This window comes from Mizuhopecten yessoensis, unplaced genomic scaffold, assembly GCF_002113885.1.
Source record: "Mizuhopecten yessoensis strain PY_sf001 unplaced genomic scaffold, ASM211388v2 scaffold10911, whole genome shotgun sequence".
NCBI classification, from domain to species: domain Eukaryota; kingdom Metazoa; phylum Mollusca; class Bivalvia; order Pectinida; family Pectinidae; genus Mizuhopecten; species Mizuhopecten yessoensis.
The window spans coordinates 87168-103147 of record NW_018408783.1 but is presented as its reverse complement, the minus strand read 5'-3'; the positions used below and the strand labels follow the sequence as shown (position 1 = coordinate 103147).

At 37.9% G+C, this 15980-nt stretch overlaps 1 protein-coding gene across 1 annotated transcript; it reads left to right on the top strand.

The window, feature by feature from the left end:
* Positions 1–62: 62 nt before the first annotated feature.
* LOC110463473 lies at positions 63–14791 on the top strand. Its single transcript, XM_021518090.1, has 4 exons — positions 63–1143; positions 4833–4970; positions 8065–8196; positions 11175–14791. Exons 1-4 carry the CDS (start codon positions 78–80, stop codon positions 12938–12940), a joined length of 3102 nt encoding a protein of 1033 aa, XP_021373765.1. The 5' UTR covers positions 63–77; the 3' UTR covers positions 12941–14791.
* Positions 14792–15980: the final 1189 nt, after the last annotated feature.

Here is a 15980-nt window from a genome sequence, read left to right as displayed (position 1 = left end):
CTCGTCCCCTTTCCCGGAAAAGCGAAAGTGAAAGCAGACATTTGGAACTTGAACAAGGGAATTTCCAACTCGCAAAGATGGCAGCCGGAAACGCCCAAGTTATATATCAGAGACATGTTGACATTGATAGGTTACTACGGGAATACACACCACATTTACGTAAGAAAATCGACCCGAGGGATATTTATAACGAGCTGCTCGACTTGACAAGAGGTGATAGGGAGAACATCATGTGTCAGACAACTGTAGAAGGAAATATTCGGGGGATGGACAAATTGTTAGAATGCATTGCTCGACGTCCTAGGTCGTGTTTCTTTGATTTTCTTATACTTTTAGAAAATAATGGTTATTCAGAAAAGTATGAGCTTATATTTAATCGCGAAGGTCTAATCAACTCGACAGAGTTATCAGAGGCAAGAAAACGATATAAAATTAGGAATAGTAGAGACCCTGTTGACACTGTACACAGTCAAAATGTACAGGGTATTGTTGATGATAGAAGAACCCATCACCTTCCTTTAAATATGCACAATATACCTAGATTGTGCAATCCGGTACCTTATCAGATGATGCCCCCTGCGACAACAAATCAACCCAACATACCCTATCATGCTGGCAGTGATCAAGGCATTGGTAGCAGTAACCCTCCTCTACTGCATCCTATGCAAAGTGCTCCTTTTGAAATGAGTAGATTTGATTCAAATTTCCGAGGGAATTGTCACCAATCAAATATTCCAGGTTTTCCTGGACAAAATGTCAATACATTTCACCAGAATCATGGGCAATTTGGTCAAGGAGGTGGAAGAATTCCACGCAGTGACAATGATTCACAAATTAAAAGTAAAGATGATTTTGTGATTGATCTAACTGGTCAGTTTGGTTCAAGACAGGCTGTGAGTGTTGTCTATGACAGAGCAGCTGTAAATCCGATAGGACAATTACCTGTTTCTACTAGCCACTACCTTCAAGTAAAGACTGATCAAAATAATGGTCATCAGAGAGTCAGAACAGATCACATGGACACCAGTCGGATGAGAGAAGGACCTAATGAAGATCAGTCTCCATTACATAATACCGCAGTGATGCAAACAGATCGACTGGTATCAGTCCCCCATCAACAAGGAGCTCCAGAGAATGCTCAAGGTAATTTTACAATTTGTTTTGTCTGAATAAAGTTGAGATAGTTCATTTTGTCTGTAAGGAATGTAAAACAACTAAATAATCTTGGTAAATATTTCTGTATTGCCACTGCCAGGCGTGACAGCTGATAGCAATATTACTGTGTTATCTTGTATAGTACATTTATTAATTGCTCAAATTTATGACAAGGAGTGAAATTGTTTTCACATTGTTCAGCCTCCATTATCTTGTGTATAATAATTTTTACTATGTTTAACACATGTATGTTATGACTCCTATAAGCTGTACTGCTTTTGGAATAAACTGAATTGAAAATGTGAATCACAAAAGTAATTATTAACAGATTACATAAAATTAACTTTGGTAAATAACGCACCCAATGTTAATTTTTGCAATTCACATTCATTAACTATATTCATAATGTGCTGTTTACTTATATTCCATGTTATGATAAATTTGCCATCATTAGGGCGGGTGAAAAGGGAGAAAATTCAATTGCAGCAGAAAAATTCCCAGTATACAGTAATGGGACAGGCTAGAAATTCAAATACAAGGTACATTTTAATACTTTTGGTATTATTCATGATAACAACTAAGGGCTACGAAACAAATACCTGGATTTAGGGATCTACCATATCTGGAGCGAGTACAATGGCTAAATCTACTTACTTTGAGTAACAGACATGCAAGAGGTGATTTTATAGTTAAGTATACAAGATAACGAGTGGTGTCTATGATCAAAACGCATCAGATTTCCTTAAATTATGGCAAGAATATCCCGAAAGACATGGTACCTATATCTTAAAATCAGTTATGAATTTTAGTTTCATATATAATATAATATTTTAAGATAATACAATATTTTATTACTGACGATAATTTAATGCATGTAGGTTCATTAATATTTGAACGTCCGGAGAGCTTGTAGGAAGGGGATGCCACAATCACCTGCTCCTTGGACTGCCCCAAAAACCTGTGATATTCTGTTTAATATTTTTAGTAATATAATTATGTATGTTGTACTGTAATATGTATGTCAACTGTCATGTTACATGTGATGTCTATGATCTATTTCCTGAAATAAACATTATTAAGGGGGCATTCCAAAAAACTTCACCCACAACATTCAAACATTGAAATAAGGAAAAAACTTCTTTTCTCTACCAATAGTAAAATTATGGAACAGTCTTCCAGAGGATGTGATATCAGCACCATTAGTAAATACATTTAAGAACAGACTCAATAACCACTTGATTGATCAGGAAATTATTTATAATAACAGAGTTAACATAACTTGTTAAAAATGTAATGTCCATACCCAAACTTTCATATAAATTTACATGAAATATATATATATGTATTTAAAAAAGAAAACATGTTTGATTCCGGTGGAGAGGATCATACAGATCCTGTATCGGAAAATAAACTAAACTAAACTGTCAAGAATAAAATAAATTTACATGGCAGGTACTGAATAAACCAAATCAAATTAAGTGATTAATAATAACGGAAGCCTACTGTGAATATATGGTATTGTCACAATACAAAGCCACCTCTGTGGCGATCAATTACGAAACTTAACGGCACCGTAGCATGTACTAATTGGTTCTAATTGGATAATCAATGAAAGGGCTTTACATATAACTGAATTAGCTACAATCACAATTACACTTACAGCATACAGTTATAACAGATCATCAAGAAAAGTGATAAAGATGAAATAAAGGAACATTATTGATAAACATATGTCGCCCTGGACACAGCCAGGGTTAGTAAGCTCATTTGGTAGAGCGTACGCCTAGTAAGCCAGAGGTCCCAGGTTCAACTCCTAGTGGAGGCATTGAAAAAATAATGACCTATGTTGCATATATTACACAGAACAGATAATTGATAGCCTAATGATACTATTACACCTACAATACATGATAGGCTAGTTACAAAAGAAAAGATCAGCTGATTTGACAAGCAGGGACACACATGGTAGTCTAACTAATAATGCAATCTATGCACACAATAATAATGTTTAACCCAGTCCAGTTCTGCTAACATTCTATAATCTGAACTTGTAATCCTTCATTTTACTACACTCAGCAAGTCACATCATCAAAACAAGCTCACCAACTCCATCTTTACATATCTACACATATCCTTTATATGTAGATGAACAGAGAACTTTCAATAGTCATGGATTCAATCTTGAAACTCGGGAGGGGAATTAACCCTTTCACCACTGTAGACCATAATGGACTTGTCCAGATCAATGTATGGTAGATTTTATTAGCTCACCGGGTTCAAAGGACCAAGGTGAGCTTATGCCATACCGTGGCGTCCGTCGTCCGTCCGTCCGTCAGGTCGTCCGTCCGTCAACAATTTCTTTAAACGACTTCTTAACCACTGATTGGAATTTAACTAAATTTGACTGGAAGCATCCCTAGGTGGTGGGGATTCGAACTGTACAAATGGTGGGGCTGACCCCCCAGGGGGCTGAGGGGCGGGGCAAAAAGGGGGCAATTTGGCTATATTGCTTTAAGCGACATCTCCTCTGGAACTAAGAGATGGATATCAACCAAATTTGACTGAAAGCATCCCTATAAGGTGATGATTCAAAATTGTACAAATGGTGTGGCTGACCCCCATGGCGGCTGAGGGGCGGGGCCAAAAGGTTTAATTAGCTATATTACCCTAAGCGACTTCTTCTCTGGAACTAAGAGATAGATATCAACCATATTTGACTGGAAGCATCCCTAGGTGGTGGGGATTCGAACTGTACAAATGGTGGGGCTGACCCCCCAGGGGGCTGAGGGCTGGTCCAAAAGGGGGCAATTTGGCTATATTGCTATAAACGACTTCTTCCGTAGAACTATACCATGGATATTGATCATATTTGGTCGGAAGCATTCATGGGAGGCAGGGATTCAAAAATGTACAAATGGTTGGGCTGACCCCCGGGCTAAGGGGTGGGGCCAAAAAAAATGTATTACTTTAGAAATGGTTGAGATCCCCACCATATAACCATATATATAATTGCTGAGTATAAAGAGAGGAATGCACATTTTCTTCCAGGATAGCCCTAGGGTCTGGCCCCACCCTTGGAGACTTAACCCCTGGGTCATAACTTTGAAATGGTTAAGATCCCCACCCCAAAACTATATATACAATTGTTGGGCATAAAGAGACGAATGCAGTCATGATATTAGAATTGACTCCAGGGTCTGTCCCACCCTTGCAGACTTAACCCCTGGGTCATAACTTTGAAACGGTTGAAATCCCCAACCCAAAACTATATATACAAACGCTGGGCAAGAAGAGACAAATGCAGTCATGATATTATAATTGATCCTGGGGTCTGGCCACAACCCTAGGGACCTAGTTTCTGAGTAACAGCTTGGAAACAGTTGAGATCCCCACCCCATAACCATACATAAAATTGCTGGGCATAAAAAATCAAATACAGATATGCTACAAGGATTGGCCTCGGGGTCTGGCATATTCCCTTGGATCTCATTTGGAGAATATTTTGCCATGATTGCTTAGATATCCAGGTAAGCGATACAGGCCCTCTGGGCCTCTTGTTAAAGTTACATAGGGTTGAAAGGGTTAAGAGGAATGTATTATTTTAAAATATAAAAGCTTATCATATATATATCTGCTTGTATACCAGCAGGATTGCATATTTAAAATTCTCCTTTTAGATGATAGAGTTATTGACGAACTGACTGATGAAGTCTTCAGCAAGTTGGTGGAGTCATTGAGTAATGGTGGCGAGTCCCCATCGTGGAAGAAAGTTGGACGAAAGGCTAAACTAACAAGACGTGAGATGAAATCAATCGGTGAGGAAAATGTTTGCTTTAAAAAATCTTGCTGTTTAAACATTGATGTGATTCAATTGTATATATTTGTATATTTTCTTACATATTGAAAATGTCCCTTCTTACACATAATGTAGCAGATTAAGAACGAAAATGCAAAGCCAGACCAGTATGCGAGTCTAGAAACCTCGCAACTTGAGACAGATGCTCAATTGAGCTACCTGGTCGCCATTAAACAATAAACCCAGTCCAGTCCCGCTTTGTTCCTCTTTCCTTTTTTAAGTCTTCAACCCCCCGGGGTACACCCAATGCTTATAACAAAGGTTGGTCACTGTTATGATGTTTGCATGTGTGCATATGGCCATCGACGGAATGACAAAAAGAAGCATATGTTCCTCTTAACTCCCGTACCTGGGGTCACCAACACAGGGACTGGATATTAATTAACAACTACAAGGTAATCCTTGTCATTCCAACTGAACACTGGTCAGATGCGACCATTTACCATGGGTACTGTGGAATTTTACGAGGAATGAGTGTTTCTTTTGGTTTGGCATTTTGACGCTCTAAAAAAGTAATAGTTTTTTTTATCAGGCTACCATTGTCAATTACATTACAATTCCCTCCTTCAGAAATTGTTTTTTATCCCATGCCGCAGCGTCCGTCGTCCGTCAACTTTTAAAACTTTAAAACTTTAAAATGCTACTAGTCCTGAACGGCTCAGAGGATTTTGACCAAATTTGGTCTGGAGCATCATTGGCTAAAGGGTTCTCAGTTTTGTATAAACGGATGGTATGGTCCCCCTGGGGGCAGAGGGGCGGGGCCAAATAGGGGGGAAATAGGTAAATCTTTAAAAATCTTCTTCTTCTCAACCAATCAAAGGATTTTGACCAAATTTGTGCTAGAGCATCTTTGGACAACGGAGCCTCAAGTTTGTATAAACAGAGGGTGTGGCCTCCCTGGGAGCATAGGGGCGGGGCCCAAAAGGGGAAATAGAGGATTTTTTTCTCTCCTACTATATACAAGTGAAGGGATTTAAACCAAATGCAGTCTGAAGCATGCTTAGGGACAAAAGAATCAATTTTGTTTAAACTGAGGTGTGTGGACCCCCTTCTTTAGGGCAGATGAGTGGGGCCCATTAGGGGAAATAGAGGAAAACATTAAAGATCCTTCTCCTTCTGTACCGTTGAAGGGATTTTAACCTAACCAAACTTGTTCTAGAGAATCTTTGGGCAAAGGGAATTGAATATATATAAATGGAAGATGTGCCCCCTCCAACCAGGCAGAGGAGCAGGGCCCAATAGGGGAAATAGAGAAAAATATTTTCCCTTCTGTACAAATGAAGGGATTTAAACCAAATGTGGTCTGAAGCATGCTTAGGGGAAATAAACTCAATTTGTTTAATTTGTATAAAAAGGTGCATGTGATGCCCAATAGGGGAAATAGAGGAAAATTGGGACATAACATGGAAACTCATTTTCTTGGTGTCTTTCCCACCAAAACAGATTTATGTGTAGTTCTTCTTGCAACTTTGTTTCTTGTACTCCTTTGATAAACCTGAATGGTATTCAGCAGGTTTTAAATTGAAAAATAAAATACCAGGTGAGCTATTAAGGCCCCTGGGCCTCTTGTTTTTAGATTGACACATACATTTAATCATGAAATTAAAATCAATATACAAAATTACCACTAAATTCAAATTATTCAGCAATGAAAATGTAAATCTATCCATCAGTCAGGTTATTCAAATTTATCCATAACTCTTGAAATTTAATATAATTGCACATATTTTCAGACTAAAGGTTCACAGTGTGCAATCTTTCAAGCATGATAAAGATAAGTTGTCATCGCTACAGTATTGTCTATATGTAAAAGATCTACAGTGTATTTGATCCTGAGTCAATATAAACAAAAATTAACACTATTTATAAAGTTGAAAACACTTGGCATTGTCCAAACTGGTTATGTCACTTTCACTGTTCTAACACAACAATGTACACTGAACACAATTAAAATGTATATTTTCACATTACTTACTTACTTACTGCCCTGTACGCCCAGTGGCGTGTAGGGCAGCAACGATATTTTCACATTACACAGAAGTTATAGTTTTTGTTTCACCGCACATCCAGATCTTGTGATATATGGAGATGTCTGACTACTCAGCGGCAGAGATACAGATACAGGCTTGACTACACTGGGAGTAGTTACTTGTTTTGGGGGGCTATCTAGTAAGGATGCCTTGAATTGGGGTTTAGGGCCTATGTTGTTCTCAACATCTTGATCATCGATCAAAATAAGGGGTTCAGTCTGGGGAATAGGGTCAGTGGAATTATAGTTACCTGTGTTTTGTGGCGTTTTGCAGGGGTAGCCAGAATGAGGCATCAGTTACACCTATACATGGCGTTTTCTGGTGTAACCACATTATACAACCTATCGTCGTGTTGCTTAGTAACGGTGGCTTGCTGCCAAAGGCCATTTTTACCTTTTATATTGATATGACCATAAATCTGATTAAGTGTTCTCAGTGGTACTGCTTTGGCATCAAACTATTTCTTTTCCTTCATGTGACTACATTTCATAGCTTCGCATACCCAGCATACATCTAGGGTTTTAGGCTTCAAGAGCTCTAGCGTGGTGGGAGAGTTGAACGAATTCACCTTCCCACGAGTAGTTGTGAAGAACTGAAACCAATACTTGGTGAAGTGGTCCTATATTCAAGAAGAGCTATGAATGGATCATGCTAAACAGATCTCACAGTTTTGTATGACTTCTTGAAAATGGAGTATTAATTACTAACTTAATAAGTTAATCAAGGCATGACCTAGCTGAGGCCTTAAATAAGTGGTGAATCAGTTCTCACAACAAAAAACTCAACCAGCTGGTCAATTGTCATATTATGGTACTTACCAGTGAGTTTACAACAGCCCATAGCTGCATGTGAATGATAAATAATTCTTGTATGGCCATATAAGTTATGTTACATAATTATGTATTCTATCTGTAAATTCAAAAATTATCTATGCCAATATGTTGCATACATGTATATAGCCTAGCTTAGGAAGTGTATTTTGACACAATTATTTTCTATTTGTAATATCACATTTTGCTACAGAATCTGACTCTTCTACAAGACCTGCTGAAGTCATGCTAAATATACTAATTGACAAGTATGGCATGACAATTAAAAAACTTGGGGACATTCTACGACAGACCGGATGCGTTGAGGCTCTACAAATTCTTGAAGGTATGATATTGTGCTTTCTTATATTAATGGTTTAAGCTACATTTGTACTTGTATTATGGCTGACTTGAGAGCTCAGAATCCAACATCATACCTGACATCCTTCAAATATATATACATGTATCCCCATACAGTCTGTAGCAGTACATGTTTATCATTCTTCACATATATATATATACATTTTTATCCCTCGAGCTGGCCCTAAAAGTGTTATTATTAACACATGTAGTACCGGGTACATGTATATGCTATGTAATAAACAAGATTTATATACTAGTAGTGCCCTATAAATTGAAAAATAATATCTTAAAGTTATTGTTACAGAATAGATCACAAAGCCATAGCCACATTTGTTAAGGTGAAAGTGTGACAATTATTAAGGATGTACTCCTCTGAGAAGTCAAACATTTCTTGTATTTAACTTTTTTTGTTTATACAATTGATAAAAATCATATTTCTTCTGAATTATGAAAGAAAAAATTCTTTAACCTATATCTTTATTTACAATATACACACAATATACAAAAGCTATTGGATCTGTACACTATACACACAATATACACAAGGTATTGAACTTGTACACTATACACACAATATACACCAGGTATTAACCTGTACACTATACACACAAGATACACAAATTATTGAACCTGTACACTATACACGCAATATACACAAGGTATTGAACCTGTACACCATACACACAATATACACAAGGTATTAACATGTACACTATACACACAATATACACGTACACAAGGTATTGGATCTGTACACTATACGCACAATATACACAAGGGATTGAACCTGTACACTATACACACAATACACACAAGGTATTGAACCTGTACACTATATACACACAATATACACAAGGTATTAACCTGTACCCTATACACACAATATACACACAATATACAGATACAATTGATAAAAATCATATTTCTTCTGAATTATGAAAGAAAAAATTCTTTAACCTATATCTTTATTTACAGTATACACACAATATACAAAAGCTATTGGCTCTGTACACTATACACACAATATACACGTACACAAGGTATTGGATCTGTACACTATACGCACAATATACACAAGGGATTGAACCTGTACACTATACACACAAAATACACACAATATACACAAGGAATTAAACCTGTACACTATACACACAAATTACACACCATATACACAAATTATTGAACCTTTACACTATACACACAATATACACACAATATACAGATACAATTGATAAAAATCATATTTCTTCTGAATTATGAAAGAAAAAATTCTTTAACCTATATCTTTATTTACAGTATACACACAATATACAAAAGCTATTGGCTCTGTACACTATACACACAATATACACTATACACACAATATACACAACGTATTGATCCTCTACACTATACACACAATATACATGTACACAAGGTACTGGATCTGTACACTATACACACAATATACATGTACACTAGGTATTGGATCTGTACACTATACAGACAATATACACAAAGTATTGAACCTATACACTATACACACAATATACACAGGGTATTGAGCCTGTACACTATACACACAATATACTCAAGGTATTGAACTTGTTCACTATACACACAATATACACAAGGTATTAACCTGTACCCTATACACACAATATACACAAGGTATGAACCTGTACACTATACACACAATAGACACAAGGTATTGAACCTGTACACTTTACACACAATTTACATTAAGTATTGAACCTGTACTATACACACAATATACACACAATATACAGATACAATTGATAAAAATCATATTTCTTCTGAATTATGAAAGAAAAAATTCTTTAGCCTATATCTTTATTTACAATATACACACAATATACAAAAGCTATTGGCTCTGTACACTATACACACAATATACAAAAAGGTATTGAACCTGTACACTATACACACAATATACACACAATATACACAAGGTATTAAACCTGTACACTATACACACAAAATACACACCATATACACAAATTATTGAACCTTTACACTATACACACAATATACACACAATATACAGAAGGTATTGAATCTGAACACTATACACACAATATACACAAAGTATTGAACCTGTACACTATAAACACAATATACACAAGGTATTGAACCTGTACACTATGCACACAATATACACAAGGTATTGAGCCTGTACACTATACACACAATATAGACAAAGTATTGAACTTGTACACTACACACACAATATACACAAGGTATTGAACTTGCACACTATACACACAATATACACAGAGTATTGAACTTGTACACTATACACACAATATACACAAAGTATTGAACTTGTACACTATACACACAATATATACAAAGTATTGAACCTGTACACTATACACACAATATACACAAGGTATTGAACCTGTACACTATACACACAATATACATGTACACAAGGTATTGAACCTGTACACTATACACACAATATACAGAAGGTATTGAACCTGTATACTATACACACAATATACACAAGGTATTTAACTTGTACACTATACACACAATATACACAAGGTATTGAACCTGTACACTTTACACACAATTTACATTAAGTATTGAACCTGTACACTATACACACAATATACACAAAGTATTGAACTTGTACACTATACACACAATATACACAAGGTATTGAACCTGTAAAATATACACACAATATACACAAGGTATTAACATGTACACTATACACACAATATACACAAAGTATTGAACCTGTACACTATACACACAATATACACAAGGTATTGAACTTGTTCACTATACACACAATATACACAAGGTATTGAGCCTGTACAATATACCCCTACCCTGTTATTGATTATTTGTAGGGTCACAACTGTGGCTGATTTGAACCTTGTTTTCATAAAAATCTTAATTTTTTGTAATAAATGCAATCTAAGTTACAACCTTAATTTCTGTTGACAGGAACAGTCGGGTTACACCGAAACATTGAGGTCTCGGATGACGAAAATGTGAAAATAAACAACTTGGACCATCTTGAAGGAAGATATCCTCAACCCAAGGATGAAACTTCAAGTGATCTCAACACAAAGTCATCAGAAAATACAGGATCATTCCCTGAGGAGCAGAGTTTAGAAAAAGTGATTGAGAATATATCTGCTCCTTTTTGTAGAGAACCCCAGGAACATGAGCATTTAAAATGTGAAGCTCATCAAGAAATATTTCCAACAATGTCTGAAGACTGCTCAAAAGACATGAAAAGTGTCCAGCCTAGTGAGGTAATTCCATCTGGTGATGAAAATCAAAATCAGGGGGAAAGAACTGTTGAGCCAATAGAAGCGGTAACTGACCAAGAGAATAAAAATACAAGAATGGACGTAGTTGGTCTTGCAGAAGATATTTCTGCCAATTTAAAAGAAGGCAATGTTGTTGATGAAGCAATACCCAACGTTTCTACAGTGTCCATCATGTCAAACAAAATGCAAAATTCAAGTTTCGATTCGACACAGGATAATGTACGTGAAGAATTTCCAGCTGAATTATCAGGAGTGCAAGCACAAGGAGACGCCAACATCTCACATAGTGAAAAGCCAACGTGTCAGGAATTGGTACAACTTCAACGAGAAATTCAGACACAACCAAACATGTCAAGCTTCCGGGATCTCCAGCACAGCATTCCAGCTAACCAAAGAGAAGGTGTTAGCCCTTTGTCTGTATCAGGACGAGACCAAGGCATGGATGTAGTTGGTCCTGCAGGAGATATTTCTGCCAATTCAACAGAAGGCAATGTTGTTGATGAAGCAATGCCCAACGTTTCTACAGTGTCCGTCATTTCAAACAAAATGCAAAATTTAAGTTTCGATTCGACCCAGGATAATGAACGTGAAGAATTTCCAGCTGAATTATCAGGAGTGCAAGCACAAGGAGACGCCAACATCTCACATAGTGAAAAGCCACCGTGTCAGGAATTGGTACAACTACAACGAGAAATTCAGACACAACCAAACATGTCAAGCTTCCGTGATCTCCAGCACAGCATTCCAGCTCATCAAAGAGAAGGTGTTAGCCCTTTGTCTGTATTGGGACGAGGAGACCAAGGTTTAGTTGGGAACACCAAATCTGATCGCCAGAGTTTTCAAAACGAACATGAAAAAGATGTGAAGCATGCTGACATGAGCTTGGAGTGTAGTGCTGTTGATAAGTCAATTTTGTTAAAGAATACAATTTCTGAAAATGTTTTTACACATGAGCAGCAGTTGATTCAACCAAATCCTGGATTTGCTTCACAAGAAATGTCTGTTTCTGAAGTGGGTGATGGTGAAAGTTTTTTTAACAATAAGGCTGTTTTTGATAACCATACTGCATCAATGAATAATAGGGATGTGTCCACTTTCAAAGCAGAAGGTGATGCAAACTGCAAGCAAAGTGCGCTCCCTCCAAATATGGATCACAAAAACTTTCAAAGAGATATAGAAACACAGCAACGCACATCTGAAGATTGCGGTGAGCAGACCCAGCAAAACAATTCAACCACTGCTGATCCCCAAGCTCCACGAAGGGAAACTGAGTATTCACTACACACTGGGAGCTTCAGAGATGTGCAAAACTCCGTCCCAGAGTACAGAAGTCAGGACTTGGAAAATCCGAACTCCAGTCTACCTAGGAATGTGGACAGCCTTGTCATGGATGAAGAAGAAACTTTTCTGAAAGAGGAGAACAGACCTTTATAATGGATTACAACCAGACTTTGAAATGAATTGACCAAGTTTTTAATATGTGATTGAGAAATGAAGGAACTTAAGTCCCATCAGGCTGTGTGAAAGACATGCATTATACCAACATGTTGTGTTTATAAGTCACCTTGTTATCTTTGGCTGATGGGAATCTCCCTTAAGCTCAGTGGTAGGGTTTCCAACTGGAGAGTCTAGGGTTGGTTTGAACCCCAGTGATGGCATGTAATTTTTCACTCCCTGTCTTCTATTATTATTTTTTGTGCCTCAGTAGCCATGATCGCTAAGAGGCACAGTCATTTCTACTGTGTGCAATCAAGTGTGAGCCTCAGACCACTGACCATTTCGGTTCGATCCCCAGCGGTGGCGGAAAAAGAGAGTGTTGTCTGATAAGGTTATTCTTAATTTAATTCTTTTTTTGTTTAACAAGGATTACGAACAGCCAGAGGGTTATGAGTCTCTTTCCTCAGTTAGTTGTTATCCCTGATGGCAGAATGGGTTTCCCCTACCACGAAAATAACACTTGTTCCCTTAGCGGCGTCGTAATAAAAACCTCTACAGAGCTTATGTTTGTTATTGACAATGTACACACGTTAAATAAAGATTATTATTATTATAAGTTGGCGCCATTGACGCTTCCTGTTAAAGTTAGTGGAGATCTTTTGTCATGGAGTTAATGATGAACCTGAGTTGCAGCAGTCTTCGGTGACAAATATTTTACTAGAGAAGACAGTTATAATAGTTTACTAGAGAAGACAGTTATAATATTTTACTAGAGAAGACAGTTATAATAAAACTTGTTGATAACAAACGCAAGGGGACCTATTAGTTCTCTCATATCAAATTCATCATGTTGTAAGATATCAACAAGAATATTAAGTACCAGAGATAAATGTATGACTTTGTCACCACCAAGAATTTGATATAATCATATCATGATACTGTAAAAGTAGGATTTTTTGTGTGTAAAAATGTTTATTTTGTGACTTTTCAAATTGAAATGTGATGAGGAAACTTTCCTGTTGGCAACATGTCTAAATTGTACATGTATGATGTATCTATGCTTTATATCTCTATATCTAGTGTGGATATTTTTGCACTAATTTATTCAATGCAGAAAATTGGAGCATTGCCACACAACAATAATTTCCTTTTTTACACTTTTTCAAAAGTATTTATGTAGATTTTTTAATTTTATTTACATCTGTTTAGTTTATGCATGGTTGTTCATAAATTGTAGTTTATTTATCGAGTATTGATCCTGTCACTAGTATATGTGACTAAATCAGCACAATATCTACACATTAAGTTCCTACATGTACCTGTGCAGATTCAAAAAAAGAATAGGAGTGCTGTATCATGTAGGCCACATCCCACTTCATGTTATTGTATGGAGTGATCCATGTTGTCCTATTCTTACTATATACTGGTGGTTGGGACCAGTATCTTTTTTTTCAGTCCTACTGACTCTTTTCATGTCTCCCTAAACACCCTTCTTCATTTGCTGCAAAAGGGGCATTGAACTCTCATCTCCATAGATACCCGTCCTCATGTGACCGTATCTGTTGTGGGGACATTAAACCCCCATCTCCCTAGGTACCCGTCATCATGTGACCTTATCTGTTGTGGGGACATTAAACTCTCATCGCCCTAGGTACCCGTCTTCATGTGACCTTATCTGTTGTAGGGACATTAAACTCTCATCTCCCTAGGTACCCGTCTTCATGTGACCTTATCTGTTGTTGGGACATTATAAACCCTTGTCTCCCTAGGTACCCGTCTTCATGTGACCTTATCTGTTGTAGGGACATTAAACTCTCATCTCCCTAGGTACCCGTCTTCATGTGACCTTATCTGTTGTGAGGACATTAAACTCTCATCTCCCGAGGTACCCGTCCTCATGTGACCTTATCTGTTGTGGGGACATTAAACTCTCATCTCCCTAGGTACCCGTCTTCATGTGACCTTATCTGTTGTGGGGACATTAAACCCCCATCTCCCTAGGTACCCGTCTTCATGTGACCTTATCTGTTGTGGAGACATTAAACTCTCATCTCCCTAGGTACCTGCCTCCATATGACCTTATCTGTTGTGGGGTCATGAAACCCTTGTCTCCCTATTTACCCGTCGTCATGTGACCTTACCTGTTGTGGGGACATTAAACCCCCATCTCCCTAGGTACCCGTCCTCATGTGACCTTACCTGTTATGAGGACATTAAACTTTCGTCTCCCTAGGTACCCGTCGTCATGTAACCATTGTATCTGTTGTCAGGACATTAAACTCTCATCTCCCTAGGTACCCGTCTCCATGTGACCTTATCTGTTGTTGGGACATTAAACTCTTGTCTCCCTAGGTACCCATCAACATGTGACCTTATCTGTTGTCAGGAAATTAAACTCTCATCTTCCTAGGTACCTGTCTCCATATGACCTTATCTGTTGTCAGGACATTAAACTCTCATCTCCCTAGGTACCCGTCTCCATATGACCTTATCTGTTGTGGGGACATTAAACACTCGTCTCCCTAGGTACCCGTGGGCATGTGACCTTATCTGTTGAGGGGACATTAAACTCTCATCTCCGTAGGTCCCCGTCTCCAGTGACCTTATCTGTTGCGGGGACATTAAACCCTCGTCTCCCTAGGTACCCGGGGTCATGTGACCTTATCTGTTGTGGGGACATTAAACTCTCATCTCCGTAGGTACCCGTCTCCAGTGACCTTATCTGTTGTGGGGACATTAAACCCTCGTCTCCCTAGGTACCCGTGGTCATGTGCCCTTATCTGTTGTGGGGACATTAAACTCTCACCTCCGTAGGTACCCGTCTCCAGTGACCTTATCTGTTGCGGGGACATTAAACCCTCGTCTCCCTAGGTACCCGTGGGCATGTGACCGTATCTGGTGTGGGGACATTAAACTCTCATCTCCCTAGGTACCCGTCTCCATATGACCTTATCTGTTGTGGGGACATTAAACCCTCGTCTCCCTAGGCACCCATCTCCATGTGACCTTATCTGTTGTGGGGACATTAAACTCTCAT